At 33.4% G+C, this 13,459-nt stretch overlaps 1 protein-coding gene across 13 annotated transcripts in view; it reads right to left on the reverse strand.

Moving 5' to 3' along the window:
* LOC143080310 (chromodomain-helicase-DNA-binding protein 8-like) overlaps window positions 1–11,688 on the reverse strand; it is a 54,543-nt gene extending 42,855 nt beyond the window's left edge. For 12 of the 13 annotated variants that reach the window (XM_076256081.1, XM_076256080.1, XM_076256084.1 and 9 more), the window contains exons 1-4: window positions 11,591–11,688; window positions 6,018–8,202; window positions 5,033–5,520; window positions 1,111–1,234 (exon numbers count right to left, since the gene is read on the reverse strand). In XM_076256081.1, the coding sequence (XP_076112196.1) occupies window positions 1,111–1,234; window positions 5,033–5,520; window positions 6,018–8,075 (2,670 nt within the window). In that variant the 5' untranslated portion in view covers window positions 8,076–8,202; window positions 11,591–11,688. The remainder of the gene's footprint in view (window positions 1–1,110; window positions 1,235–5,032; window positions 5,521–6,017; window positions 8,203–11,590) is intronic. The other variant, XM_076256077.1, reaches the window with a different exon arrangement.
* Window positions 11,689–13,459: the final 1,771 nt, after the last annotated feature.

Raw genomic sequence — 13,459 nt, forward strand, 5'->3', positions numbered from 1 at the left:
CAATTTTGTCACAAAGTTATGTATATCTAAAACTGCTCATCTTATTGTCTCAACAAGGCAGCTTAAAACAGCAATAATAATTTATAATAAATAACACAATACTTTAAGTATCTAATACATAATACATAATTCCTAGCTTGCACTTTCACATTTTCATTTCAGTTGAACCATGAAATTACAGTGAAAATTTTTATTTGGCATGTTATCTATAATATTCATCTGTAATAATTTTCCAGAGAGCCGTGGTGTAGTGGTTAGTGCATCGGACTACTAACACAAAGGTTCCTCGTTCGATTCCCGTTTGGGATGAAAATTTCAGGAACTCAGTTTTCGGCTCTCCCTTGACACCATCTGCGAGTATGGTCTTGAGGAAACGATGATAGTCCGTCGGAAGGGGACGATAAATGGCTGACCATTGTTAAGAGAGAGCCATATCTCTTGCACGTTAAAGACACCCTTGTAGATTTCGAAAAAGAGTAGGCTAATGCCGCTACACTGCAGCACTCGCACCCGCAAAGTGGAAAGGGATTACTATAAGTTGCAAAACTTGTTTCCCAATCCACTATAAAGAAATATGTTTAAACTAAACTAATAATTTTCCATGATGAACCAAAAAGTTTAACATAATATGGGACGGATAAACAGACAAACAGGACTTTAGATAACTAATTGCTCCTCTCCTACCTTAGACATAGCATAAAAATTAGTTATACCTGCAGTGATATTGTTGGCTTTTTTCAAAACTACCTCTACCCTTTTTTATTGGGAAAATATGTGTCATTTTCATCAAATTGGGAAATTTAAAATAAACCCTGAATTTGACTGAAACTTCAATTTACAGACCCATTTTCAAGAGTCAAACCCTGCTTTAAAATAAGACCCCATTTTTTCAGTGATGATACATAAATAGACCCTCAAATGTGCACATATAGTCATTTTTATGCAAAATATTGTGTAAATGAGTGTTTTCCAGTTTGTATTCATGCACAATTACTACTGAGACTGCAACATTTGGGAAAATTTTAAGCCATTTTTTTTTCAAATTGGGATTCTTCTCCAGGGGAAAAAGCCTTTATTCTCCACTATTTTAAGGCAAACAATATCACTGACCTGTATACCACTATCTTCATCATTTTCAGGTGAAGGTGGCGGTGTAATTTTAATTTCAACATCTGATCCATCTGAAGATCCATTTCGTTTCCTTTTCTTGCTTTTCAAGAATGTTGCTGGTGGTCTGAAAATAAAACAACAAGTAGATATATTGTCTTCTTACTGTGCTTAAATGTTTTAAATTCTAACATTAGGACCAAGATGATATGACAAAAGTAGCAATAGTAAATGTCTTAACTGTTTACTTATGTTCCAGCCCTTGTAATATTCTTTTCAGTCAAGACACTGTTATAAGATCAGGAAAGGAATTTATATGTGCAAAAAGGACAACCTTTAACAGAGATAAATGATATCAAAGGAATCATTATCCTGATGTCTTGAGGTATTTAAAAAATTCACCAGTAAAATACAATCCTTAATTTAATTGCAACAATTTCATTTATTGCACATTTTACTATGTGGTGATGCTATATATTAATTTCTAAAGACTATTTTTGGTGACCTTTTGCTGTTGTCTGCTCTATTGTCGGGTTGTCGTCTCTTTGGCACATTCCCCATTTCCATTCTCAATTTCATTCATGAGAATGAGCAATTCTTTTAAAATTTCAAATAATTATCTTTCATGCTCATCAACTCCATTACCCAGTAAAGATCTGCTTTAGCAACATATTCTGATGAGTGTGCATGTGTCATGAATATTTATTATGAAATTCTTATTACCCAAGAAAGGTTTGTAAAAGTATTTTAGAGTTTCTTGTTTTTCTGTTCAATCTTTACACCAGTAAAAGCATTTCCCCCAACCAATCAAAATCTTTCATAATCCTTGGGGGAAAATTTAGATGTCATCTTTTGGCTTACAACAATGAGCAAGACCCATTTTTGCCTGCAAACAAATCAACACTACAATTAATTCTGTATAGCAAGCTCTCCAACAATGAACATTGATCAAGACCCAACATAGCATAGCCAGTTTTAAAAGTCCCCTGTCCCATTTACTTATCCTAATTACATATGACCTTGAACATGAAGACATTTATACGCAATGACCTTAAGTCTGAATATGAGAAGACACATGTATGACAATAGCTTTCAGCAGGTGTATAAAAACCTGTCAATAAAGGTATGATACATATATGACCTATATACTTATATAAACCAATTCATGTATTTTTTTTAATAAGTCAGGTGTGACAAGATGTTTTATAATTTACATGGTGAATACATGTATCATACATTATTTAACATTTTATCATTACATTACACTAAAACAGTCAATACACTTTCATTAATATGTTTAAAGCAGAATGTCAATGCAAAGATATTAGTTGGATTTCTTTAGGCCTAAAATAAAATATCGTTTGTTTCCCCAATCCCCACTGACCCTGCAAAAACAGTCTGACTCATAAAAATTGATTGTCAAAACTAAGTCAAATATTATTTTATTCATTTTTTGATTTTAGGCTTGCCTTATCAATGAATATTGTTCCAGCTTTTTGGAAAAAAATAAAATTATTTCCCCACCTACCAACTCACACCTGGCTTGGCAGTTTCGGTATTTGGGAAAAAAACAATATATTAATTTAGGCCTTAGAGACTATTACATACTTGAAAAACGCTTACCTTTTTTTAAGCATGTAAATTACAGGACTGAATTGATGCTTCTTCAAGTTTTTCTTAGAAATGTATTACAAAATTAACAAAAATTGACAGGACAGAATATATAATTTTACAGGACATTTCATGTCAGACCTGTGCTAACATCAAGAACTATTGTGAAAAGAAAAGAAAAGAAATCTCCTTACTTAGTCTTATAAACATAGTTAAAATTTTCCAAATGACAATAATACAGTCTTCACAATAAACTTTTAAATCTTCAGCCCCAGATTTTAATTTTTGAAAATTTTTGTTAGATTTTGTTGGCCTGTAGGGATGATTTTAACAGGCCCAAAGTAATTTTACAAGTCTGGGCTTCTGGGTCTGTGGTTCAGCGTGAAGATTGATAATAAATAGCAAATGACAAATAATCTGCAGACCAATCTAACTTTTATACAACTTTTCCTTCACACCATGCATGATAAATGGACGATCACTTTGTTTATAAAATATATTACATCTGGATAGGAAAGTGAATGCACTACATCATTCTTGTATAAACAACCAGAGAAATATTTATTCTTCACATTATAGGTCTTAATAACTTGTCAGTCAAGTTTATAATTAGTAAGATAGTATTTATATTACATATTAAACACTGCTATTGGCTGCTTACTAAGCAACAAAATTAAGAGAAAACCAAACAATTGTTACAAAATATAACAGTTTTTGACATTTTTATTAATATGACATCAATTATTTTTTAATTGGAACATGTGGAAACAGACACCTGGCAGTTTTACTTGTAAAATGACTTTTATCAATTCATCTTTGTCAGAATTTAAATTCATGCTAATTCTCATTTACTTGTTAGTCTTTTTAAGTTTTTATTTTTATTTCACAGTTATATCAAGATTGATTTTCTTCACTAATATACCCCCTAAATATATATAAATATGGGTTTGACACCAAAAGTACCCTATATTACAAGTTTAAGTAATAGTATTGGGACTTAAAAGCTATGTTTATCAATGTAAGACACTAGCACAATTTTTCCCAAAACCAGCTTAAAGAGAACAAAATTCAGAATAATTGAACCATGAAATATCATTTTGAACTTTCCATATTTTACACCAAATTTGGCATGCTCATATAACTACCTGAAATCTTAAATTATAGTATGTATAACACATATAACAAACATGTGTATACTCTCTCTTTTGTACATATATATTCATGAAATAGTTGCCACTGGACATTCAAACAGCAATAAATCAATCAATCTGCTTTATCAGACATGGTTTACATTGTTTTCATTCCTGGTGATTTCTGTTTTAATTTTGTAATACTTTTCTAAAAAATTTGAAGAATCATCAATTTGGTCCCCAATTTCTATATGACTGTATGCATTACTAGTAGTTTACATTAAAAACAAGAATGTGTCCATAGTACATGGATGCCCCACTTGCACTCTCATTTTCTATGTTCAGTGGACCATGAAATTGGGGTCAAAACTATAATTTGGCATTAAAATTAGAAAGATCATATCATGGGGAATATGTGTGCTAAGTTTCAAGTTGACTGGACTTCAACTTCATCAAAACTACCTTGACCAAAAACTTTAACCAGAAGCGGGACGAATGGAATGAGTCCATAGCACACAGATGATGCCCTTGCTTGCATATAATATATGGACTGAATGTCCAGTAACTCAGAAGACTTTGGGAAACACTGGTCCTTGTCGGACAATGTATTCCTTTGGTCAGTTACATTTGAAAGGTCTTTAACATGCTGACCCAGACAAGAAACTAACTTGGCTGTAGTTAATGTTCTTTCAACTAAACAAGCTGAGCATTGTTACAATGTAAAGTTAAAATCAGTGCAAAGTTCAGATTTCTCATTGATATATAGTTTTTTCTCTCCATAAAATAGAGGGATCAGCTGGGTAAGCAGGAGTACATTTCTATTTACGTTCTGGGGATCCCACCACAGGGGATATTAAACACTAAAACATTTTAAGCCTAGCATCTGATTTCACATCAATAAAGACTTTTTTAAAACTATCTGTTTAAGGCTTAGATAGCTTTTAGAGATAATTTACTAAGCTTGATTTGGTGATTTACAGAATAAGAACAGTCTTCACGACGAGTGGCAGCCCAGGCAGCCCAGGCTGGTAAAATTGCTCTCGGGCCTGTAAAAATTAGAGCTACAGGCCAACAGAATCTAACTAAAAATTTTCAAAAATTGAGCTGCGGGCCTGTAGATTTAGCAGTTCGGCCTGAAGACTGTAAGAATGTCACTCCTTGTGTCTAATAAAATTTGTACTCACTTTTTCTTTTTCTTGACAGACTTTGGCCTCTCTACTTTCGATTTCTTTTCCTTTGATTCACCATCATCATCAAATTCTTTCTTATCCTTTGATGCTTTTCCTTTTTTCTTCGGTCTTTTCTTTGCTGACTTTTTCTTACCATCCTCCTCACTACCAGGTGCTTCAGCATCCCCAACAGTTGAGGGAATCGGTGGTGGCGTCATCACCTTTGGAATCTGTGTATTTCCGGCAGCCTGAGCTTTGGCCACAGCTTCTGCCACAATTTGATTTGCTTTCTCTTGTGCTTTCACTTTCTGTACTGATTTGTCTCCCCCTTCTTCGTCATCTTCAAGTTTAGGTAGGATGTCTGTTTTCTGTGGTAACTGGATCTGTACAACAGACATTGGAACATTACCACTTCCCATGGCCATAGATGATGGCGGCATCTGATTCTGTGGTTGTCCTTGGGCAATCAATCTGATCTGCTGACCAGGCTGTGCTTGTTGCTGCTAAAAAAACGTTTGAAATGAATAGCAATTGACAATACTTTTCTTGATTAAAATTCACTCACTTACGAGTACAGATCAAGACTTTTATTAACAGACTTTCTTATTTCACATAATGTAAAGACATCACTGAACAGTCGCCTTTCTCAACCATAAAATACATAATAACCTATGCAATATCCTTCTTTAACATTTCAATTTATCTCTATGCCAATTATCATTTTAAACATTTCAAGAACATTATGTGCATTCAGGGTTCAACAATGAGCAAATCTCACAATTTATAATGGAAATTGGATAAACCTTTTAAATAATTATGTTGGCTTGAATACTAATCTGATGATCAACAAAACTGTAAATTTTAAGTTAGGACAAAAATGCTATAATGGTCTTTAAGTTTAACTAGACTGACTATCTGGAGAAAAAAAAAATTGAAAGTAAAAGGCATTTCATTATAAAAGAAAATTAGACAATACATGCTCACAGGGTAAAGTCATTACCTGAATCAATACAACCTTTTGTTGTGGTTGTTGAACAAACTGTTGACCAGGAGCCTGTGACATGGTTTGCAGGAATCTTTGAGGCTGACCTGCCATGTTATTGGATACAAGCAGAATTCTCTGTCCTTGAGGCTGCATTTGTTGTTGTTGAATGGGTTGCTGCTGGTTTGGAAATGGCTGCTGAATCTGAACAATTTGTTGTCTTGGTTGCAACTGGGGCTGTTGAACTTGAATTATAGCTGGTCTCTGAGGACTTGGTTGCATTTGCTGATTTTGAATCTGATAAGTTGGAAATGATTGTGCGGCCTGTTGTTTTTGACGTTGACTGTTCAGTTCTTGCTGTGCTCGTAATGTCCTAACACGTTCTTGCAAGTCTAACATTTGTTGCTGAGTTTGTTGTGTCTGAGGCTGATTATGCAGCTGTTGAATTTGTTGCTGGAGCTGATAGATTTCTACGTTTACATTTTTGACTTGTCCAACACTTGGACTCATCTGTCCCATACTATTTAAATTAGTTTGACCTACACTCACAGACACAAGCTGATTTGGTAATGTATTGCTCTGATTATTTACAGATACCGTATTTGTATTGCTTATATTTCCAAACGAATTTGTAAGAATCTGTGCCTGACTAACTGCAATATTAGCATCAGACCTGTTTGGTACATGGAACGGACTAGATGCAGGTGTTGTGTTGGGTCTAGAGACCATCGTAGGTGAGACAAGTTGATTTAAATTTCCCTGAGAATTTGGAGAAGTGTGAGCATTCAAATCAGGCGTGCGAGCTGGAGAAGGGGTTGGTCTAGGAGAAGCTGATGGCGTTATTGTCCTCTGAGGTGTACCAACTGTGTATGTTGGTCTGAACTGTACATTCTGGTTGGGACTAGTATTTTGGAATGGAATCATATTTGACGATTTATCATTAATATTTTGAGACATTTGCATTTCACTTGCCATTGTATTTTGATTTGGCATTTGCTGCTGTGGCTGTTGATATGTGAACTGCTGGAAAGACGAACTTGGAACATTTACACTACCTGCATTTATCTGTCCTACATTTTGAATATTTGGTAGATTGAAACTGTTTTGGAACGGCTGTTGAACTTGTTGTTGACTAGAGCTGAAGTTTGGTATATTTACAGAGTTAATATTTTGTTGGGTCTGGAATGTCGAAGTCCTATTAATCATCATTTGCTGCTGAGGAGGCCTAGGACTCTGACTTATATTGGTTACATTTTTTATCAAATTATTGTTTGGACTGGACATTGGCACATTTGGTCTCATGTTACCTGTCGGGGACTTCATTCCTTGCATAAACACATTTGCATTAGGTGTTGAGGGCATACCGTCTTGGTATCGATTCTGTGGGATATTATTATCTTTAGATAAGGCATAGTTGTGTTGAGTGAGGTAGGTTGTCTGTAAGCCATTCCCTGGTATTTGCTGTATGTTTTGCAATCTGGGCTGTTGATTTGGCAGTTGTTGTACATAAGCTTGTTGACTAGGTCCGTTCTGGTTAGGGTTCCACATTCTTGGCATGTTCTGTTGTATTCCAATTTGTTGCTGATGTGGGTTTGGCAACCGTGGACCGTTAGCAGTGGTCATGCTTCCATAATTTTGAAATCCAGGTGATGGTTGCATGTTCGTGCGAATAACCTGCATCGGTGCCCGTTGTGCCATAGATTGGTTGTTTTGTTGAAGAACCATGACATGAGCTGCAGTTCCTGGCTGCTGTTGTTGACCACCAAAATGATGTAGTTTGGTGGTATTAAATTGATTCTGTTGTTGATTAAAAGTATTTGTCATGAACTGATTTTGCTGAGCAACATTTGGAGGCTGCATCTGCATGTTGTTGAATTGGTTTGTCTGCATGCCACCCATCTGCTGATTAAACATTTGTGGCTGTTGTGGCTGAGTATTCATTACTGGGTTCATTTGACCCAAAATTCCACCTGCATCCAACAACGATCCAGTCCCTGCCAAACCATTATCTGTGGCCAAATCTTCAAGAAAGCCTCCATCAGTATCAAATAAACTAAGCATTCCATTATCTGACATTGTAGCTATCCACTTTCAGCCAGTCTGGCTGGTTTCAGCTGTGAATTGAGCTGTTGTTATTCTATCTACACTTATCCATCTTCTGGAGTCTTGAATATACTGGTGCAGTTGTTCTTCTCAACAGCACCTGAAAAAAATGTAAAATGCCGATCAAAATAAAAATCAAAGTAAAAGCAACGACGATGAAGTTTTAATTTTAATGACCTTGACTACCCTTGAGGGTCATGGATAGTCAGCATCCAAAGTTACCATTGCAACAATTTGTTTTTAAATTCAAAATGGCAAACTAAAGTTATCTGTATGGTCCTAAGCTCACTTCTGACCAACCACCAGGTGTTTGTAAAACAATTCAGCAGGTAATATACTTGAAAATTGTGACATTTTCAATGAAAAATATTCATGTTTTGCGAAAGGCAAAAAAAAAATATATATGTGTCATGTCTGTTTAAGGTTACATGCTTTAAACCAGATGCTCTGCAGGGTGCAGCTTTATACAACCGCAGAGTTCGAACCCTGAACCGTTGGGGCAGGTATGGACACAACATTCAAGCTCTGAATTTGGATTATGATTAAATAGTTGACACAACATAGGTTTCTGACACAGAATGAAAGTGGTCTAAGAACTTAAACTTAAAAATTTTAAATTGGACATTTACCTATTATGGTCCAATATCCAAAATCTAAATACATGGTTAGATTCTGCATATCAAAGAACCCCAAGAAAATTTAATTTATGATGAAATCAAATAAAGTTCAATTTTGGACACTTTAGACCTCAATGTGGACCAATTTGATAACCAGGCCCAAATTTCAAAACTCTAAATACATGGTTAGATTCAGCATATATATCAAAGAACCCTTTATATTCAATATTTGTTGAAATCAAACAAAGTTTAATTTTGGACCACGATTTGGACCAACTTGAAAACTGGCCCCATAAGCAAAATCTTAATACATGTTTAGATTCAGATTATCAAATGATCAAAGAACGCCAAGGATTCATTTTTTTTTAAATCAAACAAAGTTTAATTTTGGAACCCAATTTGGACCAACTTGAAAACTGGGCCCAGTAGTACTTGACAGATTCTTTAAATCCAAATATTACATAGCTGATTCTCGTCTAGCAATTTGTGTCATACATTTTAAAACAAAATGACCATCAGACAGATCTTTAATATCACTATTAATATATATATTACTGCAAACTCAGAACTTAAAGCTTGCATTTATTATTGTTAATTCTTGACCTCTGGCGAACCTATCAAATATAAATGTAATCAATGCCATTTCAAAAAATTTTATAAAGAAATTATATATACAAGTACATTGTGTATATATTATTGTGAACCTGAAACTTTTTTTTCCCCATTAATTAACAAAAAGTACTTGTCGATGTTGTTCTTAATTTCTATCATAGTCATTTTTTACCAAAATTGTTTGAATCTTTTGCAACAACTTTTGAAAAGTGACTTAAGCTAGCTGTATCATATATACAGGAACAACCAAAATTTCATGAGGTTCATCATTATAACATTTATGCTCAGGTCAGATTGTCCAAATGTTTAGTTAGCTGCCAAAATGGTTGTTGTTGTAATGGTATAATGAAATCATGAGATACTGAATTGAAGTTTTAGCTTATATACATGTACAAATTTTCACTAAAACCCTCATTTAAAACCAGTTAAAAAGTAATTTATATGGATCCAAAGTCTGAACTTCTATGTGCTTATTGGGTCAAAATATTTTCAGAAATATCCAATTAATTGATTGGTTGTTGGTTGCTTAACATCCAGAGGGAAATATTTCATGCATGTTCAAAAATATGATATCCAAAAGAAATGTTACAATAAGATACATGTAGGATTACATTAAGGTCGTCAAATATTTATTTTCTATACAAAGGGATATTTTATGGTATAAACTAAATAAAATGGGTGTTGCACAGACTTTTTGTTCTGCTATTCAGTCAATTTATACAAATGTTTTTTTGATTTCAAAATGATTTCCCAGAACTTACAAGTTACATACATTTTCATCACTTTGTCAAATGTAAAATATCAAACTCTGAAAAATTTGACCGATTTGAATTTGCAGATGCATGTAATAATATAAATTGAACATGTTGAATTTATCTGAAATTCAGCTCCACTTAATTTTACCAAGCTTAATATTCTACATTTGCCAGAAGTGATGTATCTTGGAAATTTGGGGAAAGCAATAAAAATTTGCCCACCTCAAATCAAATGGAATCAAATCTTATTTATCATTTCTTTTGGCTGTTTCTATAATAATTTTGCACCAATAAGCACATGAAGGTGAGATAAAATTCTATCTGTTTTAGCATGTTTAGTTTATGAAGATGTCATGCCAATATCAGTCTCAAAGTTCCTCTCAAAAAGTCCGGAAAGAAATATGGCTTCAGTGTTATGATTTTGTAAGAAGGCGTCACAGAAAAAAAATTAAAATAGCTTTTAAGACGTCATTCCCAATTTAAATAGGGACTCAGGTAATGCCAATTTCATGACCTTCACACAAGAGTAAAACATAATGATATGGCGGGGCAAATAAATAGTATTAGAAATGTATGGGAGGCAACTCCTGATTACATTCATTTGAAATGCATATGTTTCATCGAGTGAGGAGAAAATACAACAACAAACTGTCAAAGTAGATACAGCATGACAATCCTGAATATGCGTCAGCTGTAACAAATAATTCTTAAACATTGTTAATTCCCTTTTGCTGCTAATCAATAACCATAGGTTCTTCACATGAGCGTAGCCACATCTAAATTGTACGGGGAAATGCAAAAAATTAGATGAGTTGTCTATCATTTTTTTCTTGATATTTTGTCTATTTCACCAAAGTTGAGCAGATCAAACATACTTCAACGTATGGAATGTATGTTTCCATTTTGTCAATCTTGTTATATTTGTTACAATATAAAATTATCATTCAAATTCAGCTATACATTTTACTTTTTATTATGATGTAAAACCCCATTCTGAACCCCTAATATCATCACAAATGAAACTAAATTAAATTATTACACAACTTTCCAATAAAAGTTACAAACCATGTAATTATAAACTTTATTAGGTTCAGATGTAACAACATACTAAAATATCTTTTTTTTAAATAACCTCTGCCGTGTAAAACGTCCTTTTGTTGTCCATTAGCTGGGCCCACCAACGGGAAAATCCAAGTTTTCTGTTCTCAAACACGTGCAAGGAAGCAAAATGAAAACAAACCAAGAAAACTATCTGAAATCACCATTAAAGTGTTTCCAACCACCTCGGAATCAAATGTTGCGCATTGTATAACAAAACTTAGTGACACAAAGAAAAGTTGTCTTTGAACGCCATTTCTATTTGTAGTTTTTAAGAAATTATTGAACAGAAGCCAACTGAATGGGACCCTTCCCGGGGGTGTTAGAAAAAATCGATGACAAAAATGTTCTAAAACATGAAGACAGAAGAACAATTGACAAAATTAACATAAAATTGTTGCCTTACCTGTCATATAATGTCAAAATATCAAATTTATATACAAGTTAATTTTGTTGATTTAGACCGCTTATAACCTCAACATCATGCAGTCGTGTGAAAGCATTCTAATTTTGAATCGAACGTTTTGATTGGATATCAAATAAACCATATCAAATCATTTTTTACAAATTTCATGAACATTCTAATTTATATACACTATTATATATTGTTTTTATTGTCAAGAATTGGAGTTTTCATTAATTGCAACTAACAATTTTATATTTCTTCATCTGGTAAAATGAAACAATGACATTCATCAAATATTGCCTTTGATGTTATTATCCAATCAAAATGCCTGTTTGAAGAAAGCGTTGACCAGGTGCTTTATAACAATAGCCAATCACAATAGGTAATTTTTCAAGAAATGCCCGGATGATGTTACGAAATTAGTGAATTTATTTTCAATAATTATTTTATAATTGATTAGCATAAAATAATTCAACGACCTTTGCCGGTCTTTAAAAACACAATTTCGTGTATTTAAGTCTTTAGTCTTTAGAAGTGTCAACTTGACACTATAATCTCTCTGTCATGAATTTCGATCACCCTGGTAATTTTTAGAATTTTTAGGATCGGTTCTGATCGAAACTGCATATTTTGTTAATTCTAGCTGGGACTATTAAACTAACAATATAGTATAAAATAGAATAGAATAGAACAAAAAATATTGACCAATAGTCCTAGATTCTAGATGTAAATTTTTAAATGACTCTTTAATTGTGTATTTTTTTAATTATAATTCCCGTTACAAAAAAAAAATCTTTTTTTTTTTCTTCAGTCGGTCTGAGACTACTATAACACAGTCTTATAGTAGTCTCAGAGTCGGTTAAGATTCTTCAGGGCCGTAAATTGCCTGTCCTGTAAGGGGAGGCAGTGTATTATTGCCGAGCGGATCGAGGCAAAAAATATTTGGACCCATTCCATGCAGAAAAGGATATTTTTTCAGGCCTTTCCTTGTATGCAATGTACCTCCCAAGAATACACGACTTGTTAATTTTTTGTTACATTTCAATAAATATGCGTCTGGAAAATATTAAAAATAGTGAAATAAACCAGAGTTAATTAGATTACGTGTCTCGTTAGAGTAAGATTTGTTTTCGCTTTATATCCTGCTTTATGACTCTTTACAAGCTATTTTTACTTAAGTTTAAAGAAAAGACTTAAAATGAAAGCCCCCTGAAGTTGGTCATTTTTTGTGGTTTATCCGGCTTATTTGGCTGTCCAAATCGAATTAGTTTTGACTTCGTTTCAAAGACACAATTTTCAAACCTTAAAATGAAAATGCATACTCAATAACTCATAATTTTATCTATCAAGTTCAAATTATTAAAACGTTATCAATGTTTGTATACACCAAAAAGTTTTATTCTGGCTTTGTCAAATGCTAAGGTGTTTTTTTCTGACTGGACGAATCCCATCTTTTTAACATTTCTATGCATTCAATATTGCCAACATTGTCACTTCTATGTATGCAGATGCAATAGTATTTGGTGGGAAAATTTTATGTGTGCAAAGGAGTTGAGTTGGGTACCGAACGTTCGGATCCAAATATTGAACACACCTGCATGAAATTATGATTAACAACCTTGTTGTTTTAACTAACAACCAGTGCTATAAAAATTATGCATGATCTTAACCATTTTTTGTTATTTTTTTTTCAATGTTTTTTTTCTCCATTTATTATTTTTGTTAGTGAGCCCGCAATAGGAGGTAACTGCCTACATGCCTCTATGTAATTTACGGCCCTGTTCTTATTGCTTGGACGTATATTTTAGTTTCATAGTACCTGTTTTTTTGGCTTTCAAAAATGATAGCTGTATAGTTTTGAAATTTTTA

This window comes from Mytilus galloprovincialis, chromosome 6 (assembly GCF_965363235.1).
Source record: "Mytilus galloprovincialis chromosome 6, xbMytGall1.hap1.1, whole genome shotgun sequence".
In the NCBI taxonomy this organism is placed as follows: domain Eukaryota; kingdom Metazoa; phylum Mollusca; class Bivalvia; order Mytilida; family Mytilidae; genus Mytilus; species Mytilus galloprovincialis.